Source organism: Fulmarus glacialis, unplaced genomic scaffold (assembly GCF_000690835.1).
Source record: "Fulmarus glacialis isolate BGI_N327 unplaced genomic scaffold, ASM69083v1 scaffold28425, whole genome shotgun sequence".
Lineage (NCBI taxonomy): Eukaryota > Metazoa > Chordata > Aves > Procellariiformes > Procellariidae > Fulmarus > Fulmarus glacialis.
The window spans coordinates 9503-30789 of NW_009211602.1; the positions used below are offsets into that span (position 1 = coordinate 9503).

General features: G+C 40.4%; 1 protein-coding gene across 1 annotated transcript in view; it reads left to right on the plus strand.

Annotated features, from left to right (window-relative positions):
• Positions 1 to 4430: 4430 nt before the first annotated feature.
• ALPK2 (alpha-kinase 2) overlaps positions 4431 to 21287 on the plus strand; it is a 33227-nt gene continuing 16370 nt past the window's right edge. Inside the window, exons 1-2 of the mRNA XM_009577607.1 lie at positions 4431 to 5813; positions 16523 to 19406. Coding sequence (XP_009575902.1) covers positions 4431 to 5813; positions 16523 to 19406 — 4267 coding nt within the window. The remainder of the gene's footprint in view (positions 5814 to 16522; positions 19407 to 21287) is intronic.

Genomic DNA, 21287 nt, shown 5'->3' on the forward strand with positions numbered 1-21287 from the left:
ATGATCTGTCATGGAGGGCAAGAAAGCCCAACTGCGGGAGGGTTTAAGCTGGCTGGAAGCAGGGATGCCAGAGACGTAACTAGTCCCAGTAAGGGAGTGAGATTTCCCTTGGTGATGAGATAAGAAACAGCCACAGTATTGTCTTGTAGACATCCTGCAATGTGAGCCCTCAGGGGCCACCTTCAAGCAGTAGAGCTGGGCTGGGGGATGGACCCACATCTGGGCTGAGGTGCCCATGCAACCGCTGACGGATTGGTGCTGGTGCCAGTGTATGTAAGGAATGGGCTCCTGGCGATCTTTGCAGACACCTTGTAGAACCGCTTATGGCAGTAGGACTCTGCCCAATGCGTTGTTCATTAAGTATTTTTTTGTTTTATTTAAGCACAAATGCGTGTTTAATTCGCCTCATGGTGTACCATAAAAATTCCCCAACAATCACCACTGTTCTGATCGGTAAGAGATGGAAAATATGTTTACTGATGATTAGAAAACCAAAATAGGCACCTTTCTTACCATTACCTGCTCAAACCTGGTGGTGTTAAGCTCTCCTACGTGGCTTTGCTTCACTGTCCTCCTGTCATTGGCTGGTACCTGATTCAGCAACTAGCATCATTGGTTTCCAGAGCAAGACTTGAGACAAGCAGCCAGAACACTCTTATACATTTAAATGTTCTCTTGTCTTCTTTTCACCAAATGTTCAAAACCCAGTTTATTAGGAATTGAGCTTATTTTCAGGTTACTAGTCAATAGCTGATGGTCACTTATCATGATCTCCCATTCATCTTTCCTCAGTGAATTTCATTATGCATCTTCTATCACAAGTTTTCTTGAGGAGCTGAGAGGGTATTATACTAACAGTTCTCTTTCCAATTTCTATCTAAATTCAATAATTAAAATTATGGTTTAATCTAATATCTTGTATTTTCTCCCCAGATTTAAAAAAAATACAGTCTCTTTATCTTGGGTGGAAAACCAGCATTTATTGCCATTTTCCTCATGGAACATTATTTTGCTTTAATTTCCATTGTTGGATCTGACAAAATGCACAGCAATCTAATCTAATTTTCATATCGAGAAATCTGACAGCTCCTTTCCCCTCGATGTCAAAATGCAGCTGAACTAAGATAATGATAACTGTGTAGTACAATTGCTTTATAAGGAGTATTCATGAGTCAATCTGCATTAAAAAAAGTGTTCCCAAGGCTCTTTTCAGCTGGGAAAATTACCATGCTTTTAAAATAACTTATACCCTCCAAAAAAGAGGAAAGAGGCATCTGGTCTTCTGAAAGCAAAGATGAAAGCAGATTTGAAAGAATGCAGCAGGGAACATTAGGCAAATACATATTTAAGAGGAGATGGATGAATGCTGGGTTGTAATTCCATGGCACTGTAATAAAATGGATGAGGAAAAGATTAATCTCTACTGCTCCATTTTTTTTCCTGTTAAATATTTATATTTTTCAGAGTTGAAATGGAAAGCAAAATGTGATCAGAGATCTGAAAGGCTGAACATAATGGGATCTGATGCCTTTTTTCTCCAGGCTCCCGTTGGACGCATGGTCTAGATTGTAGTTCAAAGGCCTCCATGAAGCAAGTATAGAGTATTGGCCCAGGGCCAGTCGACAGGTGTCCAGATTATTTAAACCCACCACAATATGCACTAATATCCTCTCAATATCCTCTTCTTGTCATCTTCAGCAGGGAAGCCCATATTACGAGGGATTTTGAACTATACTGCTTCTCAGGCTCAAAGGTGGTTGTCTGAGGAAGGCTGCACACCAGCTTCCTGCCCTGTATCTCCTGTGTGGATAACCTGAAACCTTCTGTATGTCAGCAACACAGTGTACAGCAGTGCATATTTCCCCCTCTTAGTTTCATGCTGCAAAGCATCTCTAGCCAAGCCACTGTAACCAGGCTGGCTTGCGCTACTTTAAAGCTGTTTTGTCATCTTCGGTGTCTTCTGGCAACTTCCTGGCTACACCTCCGAGCCGACAATATACTTTTGTGGCACGTCAGGCTTGCTCTTCAAACCGTCCTTTCCTGTTGGCCTCCACTTCCTTGTATGCTGGACCTTTGCCAATTTATTCCAAGACTAAATTGGCAAAACATGTTGCCTCTCTGCTGCCTTTTCACTACCTCCTTCCACTCCCCCTCCTCGTATCACAAATACTGAACTCTCCCCTCCCCTCCCGTCTCCGCTCGTCTCCTCTGTCTCCTCCCGTTTCCTCTCGTCTCTTCTCCTCTGATCCCTTCATGCACCCCAGAGGCCCTGTGCTGACCCGGGTGGCCTGTTGGGAGGTGCCGAAGCCAGCAGTCTTACGGCAAGGCTGCTGCAGCTCCATGCCCGCAAGTTCAACCGGTGAGGCTGAGCATGTGTACTTAGTAGGCACATACACTCATGTGTACAACACACATATATATTGTGTGCTGGGAGAGGGTGCTGGTCTGGTTCCCCCATCAGCTGTTGTTCCTTTGCACTCCTTTGTGTATGCATGGAGTCAAACTGTTCATCACACAACCTAACGTTGTCCCTTCTAGTATCCTTCCCGTTAACCACCTTCTCTTCCTGCTCTTCTCCCTGGTAACTCTGTGGAAAAGGTGTCTGTGGCAGGATTTGCCCGAAGGAAATGAAAATATACTTAACTGCTTTGTGCTCTTCACATGAGAGGCAGATTCCAAGCAAGCCATGCAAGCCCCTTGCTATTTAGCCATTAAGCTCTAATCTAGCTGCCATGTATTTTCTTACTAACTGACTTTGATCAGTGTCTGCAATGGACTGTGACACAAAGCTGGGTGCTGACAGGTCCAATGACTGCTCTGCTTTGGCCCTGCAGAGAGCAGATGGAGCGCTATAAAGTGCTTGAAAGGGCGTTGGGAAAGGTTGCTGTGCTAGGGTGCTAGTGGCTGGTGATCTTGCCACCCGGAGAGGGACATTAGCTAAAAAAGTCACAATGGGAGAAGCAGAGAGAAGGAAAAGGAGAATGAATAGAGGTGTCTTTAAATTGCTTCATCAGATTAGCAGGATGGCAGGAAAGTTTTTCCTGCTGTTCTTCACGTCATACCAGTTCTGTGAATAAAAATAGGTCACTATTTTTCAAAGCTTTTAGTCTGGCATCCTTCATGAGTTCTATTTTACTTGAAACTCAGTTCTGCTACACTGCTTTCCCTGATGAGTGGATCCCTGGATCGTGGAAGAGTCCTGCTGTAATTAGCATCAGTACCCTGTGGTGAAGATTGACCCAGAGTGCCTCTAGTAGTATACAAAAACATCTCAAGTATCTAAAATCCTAAGATCTGGGAATGCTTAGGAGACAAGGGTTTTTTACAAGAAGAGAGAGATGATTCCATAGTTCTTTGGATTCAGCTAATGGAAGCCTTTTGGTATATTTCACTTTGTTTTTATGTAAATCCTGCATTGCCACACCATTTTGCTACTGCACAGCTGTTTGAAAGTAAGACTCAATGTGAACAGGAAATTGAAGCTAACCAGCCTCATTTCATTGTTCTGTCATCACAGAAATTACAAATATCAAGCCAAAATACAATAGAATTGCTTTAAACAGAAATAGCCCTATAAAATCCAAACAGACTGATTGTTTCAGTGTTTCTACAAACCGATTTTGGAATTTATGTCCCTATGATGCCAATTCAAAGAATAGCCTACTGTTGTGTCAATGTGACTACCAAAATAGCAGGTACTTGGTACCTGTAGAAATCATGCACATGTGAAAATTTACATTGTCTGCAGATTCCTATTTGCATTTAGCAATGTCTAAACGACATGTGCTAAAGCCTGTTTTGTGCTGCTACGTGTATCTGCATGCTTAAGAATTTGTTTTCCTAGCAGAAATTGCTCCAGACAGTTACCATGTGTTTCCATTAAGTGTCATTGCATAGATAGCTGGGTTATAGTTACTGATAGCTGGGTTATAGTTACTACTTATAGTTAATTTTTGATCTTGATTTTAAAATAATGATTTCTCTTTTTTGAAAATGCTTGCAACTATGTGTCAATTGACCACCTTTTAGAAAATATGTATACCCATTTTAGAAATAGTTTTAAACTTCAGGTTTCTTTTATTTGCAGGTGCACAGAGCAAGATCTGCACTTTATTGAACAGTACCTGGAAACAGTTTGACAGCTAGAATGACCTGCTGTTCAACTTTTGTTGAACTGAAATCAGATACAAAACCCAAAACTTCCCCAGAATTTTTTGTTGACCTAAATGACAATGTGGGAGACTTCAGGGTAAAATGAGCAGAATGAGAAACATTTTGCACAACACGAGAGTTACCCCTATGAGGGTGACCCCATGTTAATTTCACCAGATTCTAACTCTTCAATTGAAATCAGTGGTTTACTGCTTGAGAAGCTCAGAAAAGCAGAATTATTGTCCCCATTTGAGAAATCCCACAGACACTTGCCTAACATGGAAGACAACATGGATGTAAAAAATTCATTTAAAACTCAGGAAAATATTTCCTGCCTGAGGGATTTTTCAGAAAATGGTGATGACCTAATTCATTTTAACAGTATGGTCAGTGTCACTGCTGGAAAAGCAGAGCAATACTGCAGCAGACAGGTGCATTCCCGCCCTTCAAATGTAATCAGTTATCACACAGATAACTGTTGCTTTAACACGGAAGACTCTGTATCTGGTCAGTCTCTGGCAGATGTCCAGGCATGTAAAAAGACTGGGCTTGGTAGACCTCTGAACATGAACACCCTGTTCAATGAGCAGGCAGATACTCCCATAGTAGGTCACAATTATTGTGTAAAAGATGATTCTGAAAATTCTGCCACTATTCTGGAGATTTATGCAGAGAAAATTCCAAGTGTAAGTGCTGACTTTTCTGATGATGATCTGGAGTATTTCGAATGTTCAGATGTGCTGACAGTGCATGAAAATGAAGTCTGGAAAAAGAAATTACAGTTTTTATTAGAAAGTGATGATGAAGATGATTTAAAACTGAGTAAGGATTGTGATGGGTGTGCTTACTTCCTCAGTGAAATGCCTTGTCTGTTCCAAGTGTCAGATAACACTACGCCTATGGATACCACCATTGGCTTCTGTGGTCATCACTCAAAATTCAAAGGAGTAAATGTAAGGAGAGACCCCTCTATGTACAGCCAGTCAACTTTGCAGACAGAGATGACTCTCACTGTTGGACACCACCGAGATAAAAGTACCAGTTTGAAAGACAAAGAAAAGTATAAAGTGCCTGTTGCATCTGCAGGCATTGAAAATGACCATCCCAGAACTGAAGAAGAAAATAATGGAAGTGGCCACTCAGCTGCAGATTTCTCAACTGACAAATCAAAGAACAAGGATAATGTACGTGCCAAGGCGGACTCCTCTACTAGTGGCATAGGTGCTTCTTTGACAAATCAGGCTTCAGAGACAATGACAGAAAACATTACGGAGAAGGACTTGATGGGCGAAAGCTCATTGCTGCTAGAGGAGGGGGGAAGAAATTTGCCGGAGGAAAATGCAAGGCATGCTGTCTGTACCTTAACAGAAAGTTTACGAAGAAACCTTTTAAAGTTGTTAAATCCTAAAGAGCTTTGCAGATACGTAAGTAATTTAGGACAATCTTTCCAGACTGCAGCGGAGGTTAGGGAATCCCGTGCTCTGTTTCCCAGTCAGGAAGGTGTCATTTCAACACAAATCCCCGAGGAGACGGAAAGCTTGCAAATGCAGGCTGGTTTGTGTCGTACAGAAGAGGCAGATAAAGACTGTCATTGGGAAAGGAAGAGGACTTGGGGCCTGTCTGAGCAAAATCAGATGCCAAATGAAAACATCTCACCCAAGGTAAGTAAAGTGTTTATCATTTAATAGAAAGAGCTGCTGTACTGATTTGAATGCATTTGATTCTTGTTTGTCACGAAATAATGTAAAATCTAAATTACTTTGAAAGATACTATTCATGTACTTCTGAATGACAGCTACGCCTGGGTAGGAAATCTGGTTTTGAAAAAGGCCCAAATAAACCATAAGCTGTTCTAATTATAGAGTGAGACTGATAATAGTAAGAGGCACTAATGGGACTCTGGACAGCTGGATAGGGAAATCTGATATGTAGGCTATTGCACAGGTCTTATCAAAGTAATGTTTCTTTCAAGCCAGAAAGTTTCTCAAATACCTGTTGTGAGCAGAGAATGTTTTGATTTACTTTCTTTTCAGTTTATACTCAAAGAACAAAATTGTCATCCGTTTATGGTGCTGGAAATCTAAAACAAATCAACAGGGGTTTGGTCTGAATTTATAACGAGGGAAATTTAATCCAGCGAGTTACGGAGGTGAATGGAGCTTTGCTTTTTAAAAATAAAACAATGAGAGTCAGATATTCCAGTTGAAATGTAAAAAACAGCTAAAAATAAAAAAACCAAAGTGTACTTCATATTTTATGTCTGTTGGTAGGAGATCAGCTAGGGAAATCAGTATAGTTGTACACACTGATACGATGCTCCACAAGTTTTCCTAAGTGGGAGAATTGGATCATGCTTTTTATTTCACATAGTAAAGACTGAAGATATATAAATGTATATATATATGTATTAAATCATGAATAATCTTATTATCACCAACTTTACTGATTTGAAGGTGCATAGCTAATTGCACAGAAAAAAGCATTTATGACAAATAAAGACAAGCTTTTTCCAGTTCCACATGCTTTTCTTCATCTATATTATTTAAGCAAAAATATCTCCCAGTTCTGGGTAGTAGACTGACTTTAATCTCACCACTGGGGTGTCTTAAGCAGTCAAAAATCACTGAACTTCTGCCTGAAAAACATCCATAAGTTTCTCTGTTTTTATAGTACATAAAATTCCTATCACATTTTAGCAGCACATAATGTTCTTATTATGGGGAATACCCCCCTATTGAAATTAGCCTACCGAGAATTTCTTGACAGTATGGTATTATCATGGTTTGCAAGAGGTATTGTTTCATTTTTTTCCAAGTGCAGTACAATAATTTAAATCTCAGAACCCTCTTAGCAAAGAGCAGCTGTTACGTTACTGGAAGTGCCATGGCCAAATTTCAGATTGGCTAGTTAGACTCTTGCTACCTGCAGTCAGTATGTATTTCTTCTGTTTGTGTGTCCATGACCAAAATTTTACATTAGATAAAAATTAAGTAGGAAAGAAGTATCAGTGTACACAAAAGGGCTAGAGATGAGCACAAACCAACCCCCTGGTTTTAAACATGCATGAATGAAGGTGAAATTTAGTTGTAGGTTCAGAATTATGTGGTCTTGAAAATGAGCCGAACAAAAGCATCCCATCTGGAAACTACTCTTTATAGCAAAAGGAAAATGTGGACAGCTTCTCACAGCTCCCATATAGTAAGCCAGAAACTCCTCAGCAATCTGCTTGTGTAACCTAAGAAAGGCAAGAAAGAATCAACCTCCTATTGCTGCGCACAGGTTTTTGTAAAAGTACAGTGTGGTATTAGCTAGAGCCCGGGCATTTGAGACAGCTCTGCTAGGAGCAAGGTGAGGGACTCGTAGCAAAAACCACAGCTGATCGCTTCTGAAGAGTGTTGTATTTTCCCTCTCCATGTGGTGAATCAGGTCTGCTGAGAGGTACATAGCAGCCAGAGAGCCACAGCACTAATTACCCAAGGATTTACACTTTCCCTTAGTGCCAAGTTGCCTCTAACTGGAACAACCTTTGCAGTCTGTCTTGTGCAGCAACTGCTGTTCTGGGTGACTTCTCCTTCCATTAGGTGGTCAAGGTGGGAAGCTCCTGACTCCTCTCATGACCTCATGATCTAGTCCCAGGTGAAATTCTTTATTTATCTAATGCTTCAAAGCAGCTTAATTAATAGTAGGTCCTAAAAGCCAACTGTGCCAGCTGTATGATATTACATACTGTGCAGAGAGCCAGGAGGCTTCAAGTTTGCAGTGTGTCATTCAAGAGCTGGTGCCTGTTTAGTGTTCACCCAGCACCCTCAGCACAAGGTACTGATGTCACTCCTGAATTACAGAGCCCATGTCTATGGCCTGCCGAATGCCAGCGACGTTGGTCGTTGGTGAAGTCCTGCTGGAACTGGCAGGTTCAGAGGGATTCCAGGGCATAAGCAAAATACTTAATGTTTACGCTGATGCCCCAGGAAGAATGGCATGTGGTGTTTGTATATTTCTAGAGCATTTTTTTTTCTGCTGATTAGATCTACTGTTCATCCTGCCATTATTTTCTTTTCGCTCATGTCAGAACAGCCTGTTCTCATAAAATTTGAGAGATACTTGGTTTGATCTTCCTGACATAAATTTACATCACTTCTAGATAATTTTAAATTTTATTGTACAAAAAGGAGAGAAGCAGAACTGACCCAGAACTTCCAAGTAATTGAGTAATCTGGTAGTGCACAAAAAGTATTTTGTCTAGCATGTCATAACTCTGCTTTGTTAGATTCCAGGGTAGCCAAAATTGCCAGGACTGAGTAGGCCAATGAGGCTGTTCATCTGTTGGGCTACTGGCCCTGTTCAATATGTTAAGATGGTTAGCCATCTGCTGTTGTGTGTGATGTCCTAGAAGCTGCCATGTGTAATGGAGAACTGTGATTTAGTGTGTTTCGTTGCTGGGGCACTCTTAAGTTTAGAGCTCCCTGCTCTGCAGTTAGTCCAGAAATGCAGGTGCTAGTCATGTGCACTCGCTCCAACACTGTCATGAAGGAGAGGGTGTGTGCTGGGAGCAACATGCAGAAAGATGTGGGAAAAGGGTGGAAAGGTGAGAGGGGAGGAAGGAGTTGGGTTACACAACAAAGGAAGAGCAAAAGGAAACTGTTTGAAAGGGTGTCAGGGCAGTTATGATGGGTTAACTCTGCCCATGAGGAGTTAGATTGAAACCCAGCAAATGGTTTCAGCCAATAAAAGGCTGTTGGATGGGAACTGGTTTAATGGCTGGCTTTGAATACAAAATGGGTGAGGACTTCTGTTCCAAAACAGTAAGGAGTAAGAATTACTGTGCATGCCCAACACATCATTTTCAGTCAGCTTACAGTTGTTTCATTTTTCATTCAAATGTTTTTAAAGTACATCTCTGCCTCTTGTCTCATTTGAGTGAATAGTTGCTGGAAAAAATGAAGGCTTTTTGGTTATCTGAGCTCAAAACCTAGTCAGTTATAATTTTTGACACATGTATTCTTGCTCCCCCTTGGTGCAACTTGCCACCACTCACAGTTCTTTTCCTGGAATTTTGAAAAAACAGTTTGCCTAAATCTGTTTCCTATGACAGAGGAAGCTGGGATCCAAACTGCCTCCAACTTTGAATCTTAGCAGAAATTAGGTCTCTCATTTCTCAAAGTTTTTCACTTCATTGGAAAGTTTTGCACTCTGTATAAAATACTTCAGTAGTCTTTGGGTGCAGAATAACTCTCCATCAAGTGGTTAGCATGCTTTGTTTCTGAATATTACATTCATACTATGTGCCACAGATCCAAAAAGAGAGTTTGAGAGGCTACATCTCATCCTTTCTAATAGGCTAGAGTGGTTGGTACATTTGCTTGTCTCAGACTTTTGCTCTGAGTCTGGCTGAGATGGGAGCTGAACGTTCCCAGGGAACGGTCAGAGCCTGAGCAGTGTGCTAAGGGGCAGGAGCTCTGCATCAGAGCAAACAGAGGAGTCCTAGTCTGAGTAACTAGATCTCATGCAGGCTGTGATACCAATCCTGCTCGTTCAATAGGGCTGGCAGATAACATCCCATTTTGTCACCTGTGTTATAGTTGGTTCCAGTCTTTCCTGGGAGGCACACAAAAAACCCCATCCATTGGAAAATCCTCACCACTTCAGAGCATGGACCCATGACAGCTGTGGATGGTCAGCCTGTTGCTCTATGTTGTTGTCAAAGGCAGAGAACTCGCTTTCTGTCCTCTGAAATACTGCAGTTCTTAGTTAACTTCCTCTTTTTCTGCCTCTTCAGCAAAAGCAGGATGTGCCTGTCAGTAAGCATCTGCAGGATAAAATACACCTCATGTTTTTTGTTTCACCTGTCTAAAGCAGTTGGAATAACTACAGGTATTGAGTTATTTTAGCTAATCCAAGGCAGGTGCGCCATTTAAAGCAGAGTGTTATTTTACGAAAGTGGAATTTGAGTGGCATTGCATGAAACAGGGAAATAGAAAGAGCCACTAAGCTTCTGATGGAGAACAGCATAAACCAAAAGCAGTTCCAAACATGGTGGATTTGAGGGAGCTCTGATCCAGAGGCAGTGATATATTTATTGTCTGTATTCTAGGGATGACTTGTTAAAGTCCATTTGTACAGAGGGATATAAATGTAACATGGAGACTTTATTTACAGTGGAGAACTACCTTGCTAAATTATTTCCTCTTAAAACCCGTGAGAAACCATGAGGTAAAATTAATCATCTCATTTTAGAGATGAACCTCTTGCTTTCATTAACAGAAATAGTTCAGCTGATCAGGTGAGAGACTGATGTATAAATTATCCCTACATTTTGTAGGGGAAAGAGAACCAGAATAGCCTTAACAGATGCCTACTGAGTTTATTTGCATGTGAATGTGACAATTTGTCACTCAGTCCAGAAACAAACTTTGTGACATTGGATGGAGATGGTCCATTTCTCAGGCATGGCAAAGGGAGCAGAGAACAGCAGCAAACTCAGATTATACTGTGAAGATTCTTGTGATGCTCTGAGGTGCCTTTAAAAAAATCACGTGGAAAAGGGTCATTTTAACTCCAACTTTATTCATACCTTTTTATCACACAGCAGTAAGGTGATTTAGTGGCCTTTCTGTTTGTTGCTTTATCACAATCTAATGTATTCGTCTTTCTTTAGTGTTCTGTCATATTCTGAACATCCCAGCTTTATATATTTATTTAGGAGATAATTATGATCTACCTGTCAGTTGTGTTGTCAAGAAATACTGATAAGTAAAGATAGTGCCAATATCACTATTGACTCTAGCTAACAACATAGAGTTTCTGCAGAGCAGAAGTATATTTTTTTCATTTTGCCTTAATTCCAAAGCAAAGCCCTTGTACTGGTGTTTCTGTTTAAACTTCACTCTATCAAAATATTTTGTCTGGAATTACATGATTTATTCTTTTAATAAGTCTCTGAACATTATTTGTTGTGACATGTGAGACAGCAAGAGAGGAAATTGTAGCTCTGCTCCTGTATCATACCACAACCTCCATTGACCTTATTATTACCTGCCATATTTAATTTTTTCCCTCTATTATCTATATGTCTTCGTCAGCAGTGTAGTTTACCCCTGATATCTTGGCATGTAGGTATGGTATTCCCAAGTGCATTACTTTGCTTTTTTCTAAATCTAATTTTGTTTTAATTCCTGCTCAGGTTCATAATTTTTTGGGTTTGTCTGTATATGAGGTATGTGTGGATCATCTGTTGAGATGCAATGACTCCTCTGGCTTCCTTCTTTGAATGGAAACCAGGGTGAAAAAGGGACCGGCAAGAGCACAGACCTTCTCTTGAAATGGGACTGGAATGTGGCTGCAGGGCACACTAGGTCCCAGGAACTGGGAGCACTCCCAGGCCGCGGGGGTCTGTGTAGTCTTCGAGTTCCTTTATGCTGTTCCAGAAGCTAGCACTTGCTGTTTTCACAGGTGTGCTGACTCTTTTGTCTTCCAGATCAGTAATGACATTAAACAACACAGCTTGCTCAGGTGCTATATTCCCGTGCCTAGTACATTGAAAACTCTCCTTAAGACTTAAGTATTTGTTTAATAAAACCCTCCCAGGTATGGTACTAATTGTATTTTGTTCAAGTTCTTGAAATGCCCCAATCTCCTTAGTATCTGATATCATTTGGCCGCTCTGCATATGGTTTTATTAGATGGTCTGAACAATGACTGGTGGAGGTAATTACCTAAACTTCCCTCTGAACACTGACAATAATCCTTCCCAGTCAGGCTTCCTGTGCTGTTTTTCCTGTTTGGTAATTGTGGATCTCAGTATCAATTCATCATCTTCCACAGGCTGAATTATTTTATCTTAAAAATCATAAAACAAGCTAAAAATTAAAAACAACCACACTGCAGGCTGCACCACATTGAAGTTTACTTTCATATAACAATTAACTGCTGTCTTTCAGTTTGGGTCAGTTTCAACCCAGGTACAAGTCTGGAACCAGAGTACCTGTAGGATAGGATAGCATCCTGTTGATGCAGTTATATATGTTGAAGCACAGCCAATCTATACAACATTTCTTAGAATGCCCCCCAAGTATTTGCTATTGCTTGTTAATTCAGTGTTATTTAAAGCCAATCATTGAACAGCACACAGCCTGCCAAGCTTAAGAGCCAGTCAGATCCAGAAAGGATCTCTTTTAACTTCAGGGAAGCTGTCATTCCCACCAATATGGGATCCACTGCAACTCATAAAAACAAGAGTGAATATGGGATACTGGGTGCAAATACCAAAACAAGATGTAGGGTGCAAGGCAACTAGACAACATAAATGGATCTCTCTTTATTGCCACAAGAGAGTCAATGGCTTTCAGAGCCAGAGCTTTGTTTTCAGAAAATTCTTTTTGATCCAGTCCTGATTTAAACTTACGCATAGCTTGTGTAGTAACTCAGCACTCTACAAACATAGTATGGCAGTAAAAGCATTAAAAGAAAGGGTAAAAAATGTAATGTGTAGACCACTAAGTTGGATGATATAGTGGATTGAATAGAAGATCTCCAGATCTGAAAATGAACCAGCCCAGCTTGGGCTGAAGGGACAGATCAGTTTTACTGATTTACTGTTTGAGGCCACAGATTGGGTGCTGTTCCTCTGTTCCTGGTGACTTGAAACATCCAAGGGATGTTTCAAGGGATGACTTGAAACATTCTGGGAGAAGGTCTGTAGGTCATCAGTTTGGTCATCCATATCTTCTAGATCTCCACAGAGACTGTCAGATGAAAATGTTCCTGATATCAGATTGCCATGAAGAAGTAGAATCCTTTTAAATTTCTTCTTCTTTTCTCTATGTTCTCCCCTATTTCCTTCCTATTTCCTTCCATAACTCAGAGGTGACCAAAGTGCTCACTTACTCCCTGTGGTCCTTCTTTGCTTTTCATTTAATTGTTCCTGTCAGGCTTTGGAACACAATGCGTCTTGTTAGCAGAGCAAAAGAACCAAGGAAGGGTCCTCCTTACATTGTGATTTTACAATAGATTAAAAAGAAAGCTCTCGTTTTGAAGTAGCTGTTTCCGTTTTCCTGTTACATAGCTATTATGTAACTGACTTACCTGTTTATCCCTCCTTTATTCACAGTAAGGATGGCTTTATAATGAAGGTACATGGACTGTATATTTCATGTATGAGTTTAAATACAGAACTGTGATTCCATCTTTCTGTCGTCATGCACCAGACAGTTTGTTACACACGCACAAATTAAAATTGCTTGTTTTACTGCATTCACATAATTAAATTTTCTAGTTGTTACCATTCTTTTGTCACCCCTGGAGTCAAGCAGACTGTCCAGTAATTGAAGCAATTGTTAAAATGTATGGCATTAAACCCTAGAAATCTTCTGTGAGAAGAGGGAACAAAAAAACAAATCAAAATGAATAGTTCTAGAACTGTGTTAGCTGAAATAAATCTAATCTAAGAAAATACCAAAGTTAAAGCCAGCAAGGTTTCCTGAAACATGTATAAAGGATTTGGATATAAGTACTTTCAAACAAAATTAATGTGGAGCTGATTACCACATACCCTAGGAGCACATATCCCTGTTAAATATCAATTAAAAAATTAATAAATGTACCACATGAGATTTCAAATTGCATTCTGCTTTCAGACCTACTTTTGTCAAGTGCAAGGCAAGGCATTCCATTACAAGCCCTCTTTTGTCATTGTATTTGTTTTCCAGCCATCAAAACCTGTGTCTAGACTCTAAATGCTTGAGACAGACAGATGCCAACATGGACAGACACACAGATTAGATAGATAAAAGGGTTCTTGGGATAATCAGCCCACTTTTCAGTGGGCATGAGAGAGCTGTCTATTTTCAGTTTCATAGCAACAGCAGGTAGGGACTGACTGATCATATGTCTCACGTACTTAGCAAGAATTCCACAGGTTTTAGTAAAAGCTGTGGTTGAGGCTGCTGTGGCTGTAAGGCACAGAAAAATAAACTCTGCTTTCCAGAGGTTTGCAGGGGAAGTGGAAGTGGCAGAAGGAGCACTAGGCTCAGACCAAATGCTCAGAACTGACTGAGAAGAGAACTGGAACTGACTGTAGAGACACATCCAGGCCCACATCCCCCTTGAGTTAAAAGAAGGTGTGCGTCTAAGCTCAAACACTTAGAGACAGGCATCTTCTCCTGCAGAGCAGACTTGAGCAGGAGACCAAGGCATTGGGAATCAGAGGGGACTGCAGTTGTGGAGCTGAGGTTCCTAGGCTCAGGGTTTCTAGGTAAGTATGCACTGGCCAAGGAGTTTTGAAGACAGTGTGGTGGCAACTGCATGGTGCTTGGGGTGGGAACAGCAGTTAAAGTCATTGACAAAAATTTTCTATATCTCTTCCTTCCCAATTGTCCACAGCATGTAGTCAGCTCCACATCCTACTCAAGCTGAATGGAGAAACAGAAAGGATGAAAGGAATTGCAGCTGAAGTGGGTGGCTTTTGCAGCAAAGGAAAGCAATATTTACTACAGCCGGTAATCCTTTTACCATGAACTTACGGAAACTAAGAACCTAGTGTCTGAGCAGCCCCTGCCTCTGCCTGAGCACGAGGCAACTCATGGGAAATCCTTCATTACATATCCTTCACTAAGTAGCAACACTTGCTTCTTTTCAGAACCGCTTCTCTGAATTATGTGTCTGCCAGCACTCATTACACATTTACAGCTTTGCTGTAACCCAGAGGACTCACCCATTATATATTCCGATTGTTCGTTTCAGCCATCCAGCACATCATTACAAGTTAATAAATAACTATGGATGGAACTGGGACTCATGAGCAAAAAAACAAACCAAAACAGTTATGAAGTTGAGTTTGTGGCTGGATAAAAGCTAAAAAATGTAAAATGTCTACAAATACTGGTGTTTTTTAAACTCAATCTGATGTTTTTTAGCATTTTTTAATTTCTGCTGGGAGTAGGTGCAAAGCTTCAGGCAATCACTAGAAAGATATGTGGTCAAATGTACAAACTAATTCATGAGGTATATGTTGTTACAGCCTGTTAATGGCTACTTGAAAGTAAATTTTTTTTTTTCAAAGGTTGAACTGCTAAATTGCTCTCTACTTTTACAGATTGTTCTGGCAAATGAATGGTAACCAAAAGCATAAAGCATAATCCGTTTAGGAAACAATGCATTTTTGTCTAGTAAAAAATGATACGCTTCTCCGTCTATGATTTGCTATGGGTGAAACATGCTCACCACATCCATGGAATTGATTTAGAGCTGAAGAGGACTAGAGAAAATCATGGAGAACAAAAGCTTGGCAGGGACTCTGGAACAAGAATTTAAAAGTGAAAGCTCAGTTCTGAGGGGAATGGTGAACAGTTTAACAGATTTTGTATGCCAGGCAGATGGCAGCACTTTCTTCATCCCGTGTAAGCCCAAACATCAGCCAGTTGTTCTCTTCGATAAGATCCGCACTCCTTGCATAAATTAAGTTCAGTTTGGCTTAGTTTAATTGAGGAATGGATTGTTTCTACATAAAGTGACAATTTGGAATATTTTGATATGGAAGAATGAAGGAGATGCAGGAGGAATATGGATTTTTATTTCCTGCCCCAATTTCCCCAACAGTGCCCCTAAGGTTGCAATGCATGTCTCATTGCTAGAGGAGGGCTGAATATGCCTTATATTGAGCAATTCATTACCACTTGAACAGAGGCAAGATCTGGAATGATCTCTGGCACTCCCTGTTGAAGCGGGACTTGTCACCTCAAGGGGTCAGAGGTGACCAAAGACAAATTTCGAAGACAGCTTAAAACTGACCCAGAGATGTTCATTTCTTGGTAGGAGTCTCGTTCTGAAGTGTATAGCATGGCAGACTTGGGGTGCATTCTCTGAAACTTTTCAAGACTGGTACATATTAAGAAAGCATCTTTGTGAAACTTAAGATGACAATGCCCATGATGGAAGCAAAGGGGAAGGCAAGCTCCCAAAAAACTAGTCTGGGTAGTTCCAGAAACTCATCAGTTTGGATTATGTAATAATTACATAAGTATGGTGGGACACTCCGACTGTTAGCAAAAGACATAGACATGACTATTTTATTTTATTTTATTTTGTCCGTTTTTAACTAGCTGGACTATATCAGCCATTGATCTTCATCTTGATCAAATTTTATATTTCTCAGCATTTGGATCCAGATCTGAAACTTACCAGGGTTCAAGGCTGCTAAGAGCCAGGAGTTTGATTTCAATCCATTAGGTTGATAGCTACAAGTCAAAAACTTGACTATTGACAAATATTTAAAAAAAAAAATTAGGTGCATTTCAAGCCAGGACTCTAGTTCAGGCCTGTGTCAAGCAGCAATTCTAATTTTTAATTGCATTTCTGTTTTTTTTCTTCTTTGTAGAATCAAGGTGCTAATCTTAAAATCTTTACCCAGAATTGTGAGAGACTATGTATGGAGCCTGAAATAGAAAAGAAAGGCATCTTCACGACTTGTGAGAGTGCAGGAACCATCCATCCAGCTTCAGAAATGCTCTGTACTGAAAAGACATTACAAGCAAAAAATGCAAATTTACAAACCTATTCTCAACACCATGCTCCTTGTGATAAGAGAGAAAGTTGTCACCAACAAGTCTTTTGTGAACAAGGAATTAATATTATTAGTAATGGCAACAAACCAAAGAATGATATTTCACCTTTTCCTTTATGGGATGCGGACTCTGTTCCTGATAAACAAGAATGTTTATGTGCTGTTCTCTCTTCTGCAAAGCTATGTGATGAGCCAAGGGAGGGAGAGCAAAGGTATAGTTTTGACTCACATGATACCAATGACACAGATATTCTCTGCAGTCTGTCATGTGATAAACCTCTGTTTGAAGCTAATCCCAAGTCAGTCTTGGAATCTGGAGAACCTGAGTGCAAAGGAGATGCTGATATATCTGCAGTGCATGACAAGCTGTGGAAACTTCTTCGTGAAGATGACTCAGACTATCAAATTCCGTTTGAAAACCGGGGGATCACAAGTTTAGAAATTAGGCCGACAGATACCAAAGTCACAGAACTGAACGTCGTACAGGAGACTTGTTCTGATCATCCTTTGCCAATAAATTTAATAGAAGAGCAGGAACCTATTACACAGCCAGCTAGTAGACCAAGAACAGAGAAAGAAGACTGCAATGTTTCTAATACCCTACTTAAAACAGATGAAGCATGTAACAGTGCATCCATAGGAAACATTTGTCTTGCACAAGTGGTAGAAGCAGATGGTATATGTCTAGATTCTAGTACTGGAAATAAAATGGAAACACCATCCATTTGTGTTTCAGGAAATAGTATCGTCTTAAATACAGGGGAGTGCTTGGAGCAGAAGCCAAATCAAACGTTAACTGACAGTAATGGATCCATTCAAATGACTGTTGCTTGGGAAGGAAAGCTTACCATTAATAATGCTTCCCAAACATGTGATGCAGATTCTCCTCAAAGACTGAAAAATGCTCAGAGTAGTAATTTAGCATATGACAAAGAAAACCCAGCTTACATGTCAGATAAGTCGCATGGGACAATTGGACAATTATTTCATACTGAGTACAACATATCCTTGGTAAATGAGTCTGTAGCTGGTAAAGGGTGTCATTTTAGACACTGTTATCCAGCAAGAAAAGAACTGCCTTATTTCCCTGAAGAGAAAGACATTTTCCCCACTGAAAATATCAGTCAGTTTACACACAAAGAACACCCTTCTGTAAACACCATACACAAAAGTTATGAAGAGAATTTACAAGAAAAAGGAAATCACTCAGACTTGAATGCACAAAATGACACTAATTCTGACAGTTATCATCTTTCAAAAAATGATGACTGTCAAGATTTTCAAGTTGTTTCTAATGCACAGAAATACAGTTACCTAATGCAATTGCGTAATTTAATTAAGACTCCTGACACCATAACACGTAAGAAGCTACACCAAAATGTAGACCAACTGACAGAAATAGAAAAACAAGAAGTGGAATTCACTCCCTCTTCTGAGGATCCATTTTTAAGAGATTTTTATGTAGAAGTGCCCAGGTATGAACCATGTGAAACAGGAGAAGATCAGAGAGAGATTTGCTTAGATGATGAACAAAGGGCTGAAACTTCCTGTGACTCAGGAGTTAGTCATGTTTCAGAGAGTCAGACTGCAGTTCCCCCTCATAATACATCAGAACAACATGTATTTTTTGTTGACAGCACCTTTAAGTCTGATGAAGAGTTAAAAACATATTCTTCAAAAAATCACACATACGCATCTGAAAGTGTAACATCAGTTAGTACCCCACTGTCTAGAAAGGCTCAAAATGAATACCACAGCACAGCAAATGAGGATTATAGAGAGATCAGTAATCAGTTAGATATCCAACAACTGACTGTAAAAGAAACATTGCCATTCTTCACACCTGTAAGCCAGTCAGAGGGCCTTCTTACCAGTATATCAGCAATGGGGTGTCCTGGCACAGGAAGTCAAGGGAAAACTGAATCCACACAAACTGCAGTCAAAGTAGATGAAAATTGGAGTACACAGGAAACTTTCTGCAAAGCATTGCAGGATCAGTTCCATAGGGTACCTGAAGAAAACAAGGAGGAAGCAGTCTTGTGTGAAAATAAACAAGAGATTCAAAGGGCTATTGAATATAACCCAGATGAAGCTGAAACGAAGTCTCCTTTGCACACTTTAATTGGCTCCAAGGCTCAGAGACAGATTATGAGTATTAGCACTAAGCAGTCCTGTCCTGACTTGATCTCTTCCAGCAAGCTAACTGAAGTTGATAATTCAGTTAAGTCTACTGAGTACGATAAAGGTGAAGAAGTCATGACATCAGAGAGCGTAGTAAATGGTTTAGTTAATTTGCCACCAGTTGATACAGGGAACAGCCAGTATTTTCAAGAGCAACCACCCTATTTTAGAACTCAGCCATTCTCCGTAGCATTGACCACATGTGATCCGTTCCCAGTCAATGTGGAAAGGCTAAGAAATCAAGAAGGGTTAAAATCCTACCAGACATCACCAACTGTTGCTGAGCTTGAGCCCACCAAATGTAAACAAGACACAGCAAGGAGTGGGCATTTAGCTACTGGAGCTAAGAAGAAGTTACCACCAGCAACACTGTCAAAGAAACCCCGACTGGAGGAGAGAGGAAATGTCAGCAAGGATCCTAGCTGTGTTAAAAAGTCTGTGAAGAGTGAGGCAGGCATGGTTTATAAAGAAGACAGAAAAGAGCAAAGGAAACTAATTTTGAAAAAGGATAGCAAAGGTAAGAGAAAAGTGATTTTCATTTCTGTCCTTTCCCATCGTTCTGGCTACAGTATGAAATTAAAATTCGTTAAACACACTGCAAGCCTCCTTTAGGTCTAAATCATATCAGCTAAAGGTGTCCTGCCCTCACTGATGTTAATCTCCAGTTCTGTGAACTTAGGAACTAGTGCTGTCCCCATGCCACAGAGCTGAACCCTCCATAACATCCTTTTCCTAGCTGGCAAATATATTAAATTTATGAACTTTTTAACCTGTTTGAAATAGTTACTTCTTCATTTGTCTCTTCGAGTAACTTTTCAGGAATGTATAGTGTAATGGTACCATATAACCACATACAATATAGCAACTGCAAACCCAGTACTTGCATGTTGTTATGTTCCTGCTGTGGCTCCCAAATGCAATTACCCTCTCTTGGTTACCAAATGGTTTTATTACTAGCAAAGTATTATTGTTATTACAAGGGTACCACTGATAAACATTTTGCAGTCCTGTCTGGTGACTGATGGCTGGTTCTGCATTCCTTTTCACCACTGTTGGTCATAAATGACACTGATGAAATTAGCAATATTAAACTGACATGGAAAACATATAACTGAAATGAGAATCAGGTTGCTTGAAAGAGTCTCTAGGAGGCTGCTAACAGGAAAAACAAAATGCAGACAGGAGTAGCAACAGTGTAACAGCTAGAGAGTTGAGGTATTTGTGGTTTCTATGGATACTTTGCAAGGGCCCAGGTCTTATTTTTACCTTTTGACATTACATTTCATGTTCACCTCATAAAATAATTTAATAGATCAGAGCAAGACTGAACAATGACTAAAGGTAAGCTACAAAACTGTGAAGCTCTTCAGAGATTCTAATTACAGTGCGGTCTGGTGAGAGTTCTACTTTTCCAATCACATTTAAAAAAAACTCCAAACTTTTCTCTGTTCGAAGAGACAGAGACCCAAATGCGTGGGAGGAGAGACACATTCCTTCAAAGCAGAGCAAGCAAACTGCAATTACTGAGAAATGCCTGATGTTTTTCCATGTACCTGAGGCTATGCTTGAAAAATGTTTTAAACTTTCAGGCTTGCATCAGATGAGACTGAATTTTCTTAACCTGCTTCTGATCTGTTTCAGTCTAGACTGAAATGAATGTATGTTTGTAGTTTAGAGAATTGTGTGGAGCTTTGCCCGGCATTATGGGAAGGTTGGTGTGGTTAGTCTGGTATGTACTCAGTGTTCTAGTGTTCTCTTTTGTATTCTTTTCAGCTGCAGGAGGGACGACTTTGTAGTTAGGGCAGGGAATCTGGAGCTGTTAGTTCTATTTACAGTTCTGTCATATACTGTCTGCGTCATTTTAGCCCTGATTCAGCAAGATTCTTAGGCCTAAGGACTTAAGTGACTGCAAGTTAAACATAGCAGTGAATTCCAGGTGCCTGACCCTTCGAGTTGGATCCGGCATTCCTTCGGCATTAGACGGGGAAAGTTAGACTGCTGGAATGCGATCCCCGAGGGAGATGTGTCATGCCAGCTCATTCAGAGTACAGCAGCTCAGAATTAACACAGTAGGAAACATAACATCTTGCATTTTACATCCTTTACATGTAGCAGGGATGTCTCACTTGAGCACAGGGATGTGTCATGATCCCAAAGTATATGTTGATTCCCTTTCTTTCCAAGTACCCTCCATCCTCCCGCTCACACCATGCCCACGTGCAGAAGACGCTGGAGCATTCTGTGAGCCAAAAAACAAGTCTTAGCAGAGAACCAGGTTATCAGGACCTTCCCCAGACTGGGCAGAGTGCTCTCTTTCTGTAACCTGAGTGATTCTTGGATTTGTTCTCCACGATGGTCAATATTTAGCAAAAGAACCATGCCCTATGGCTGGAAAGGT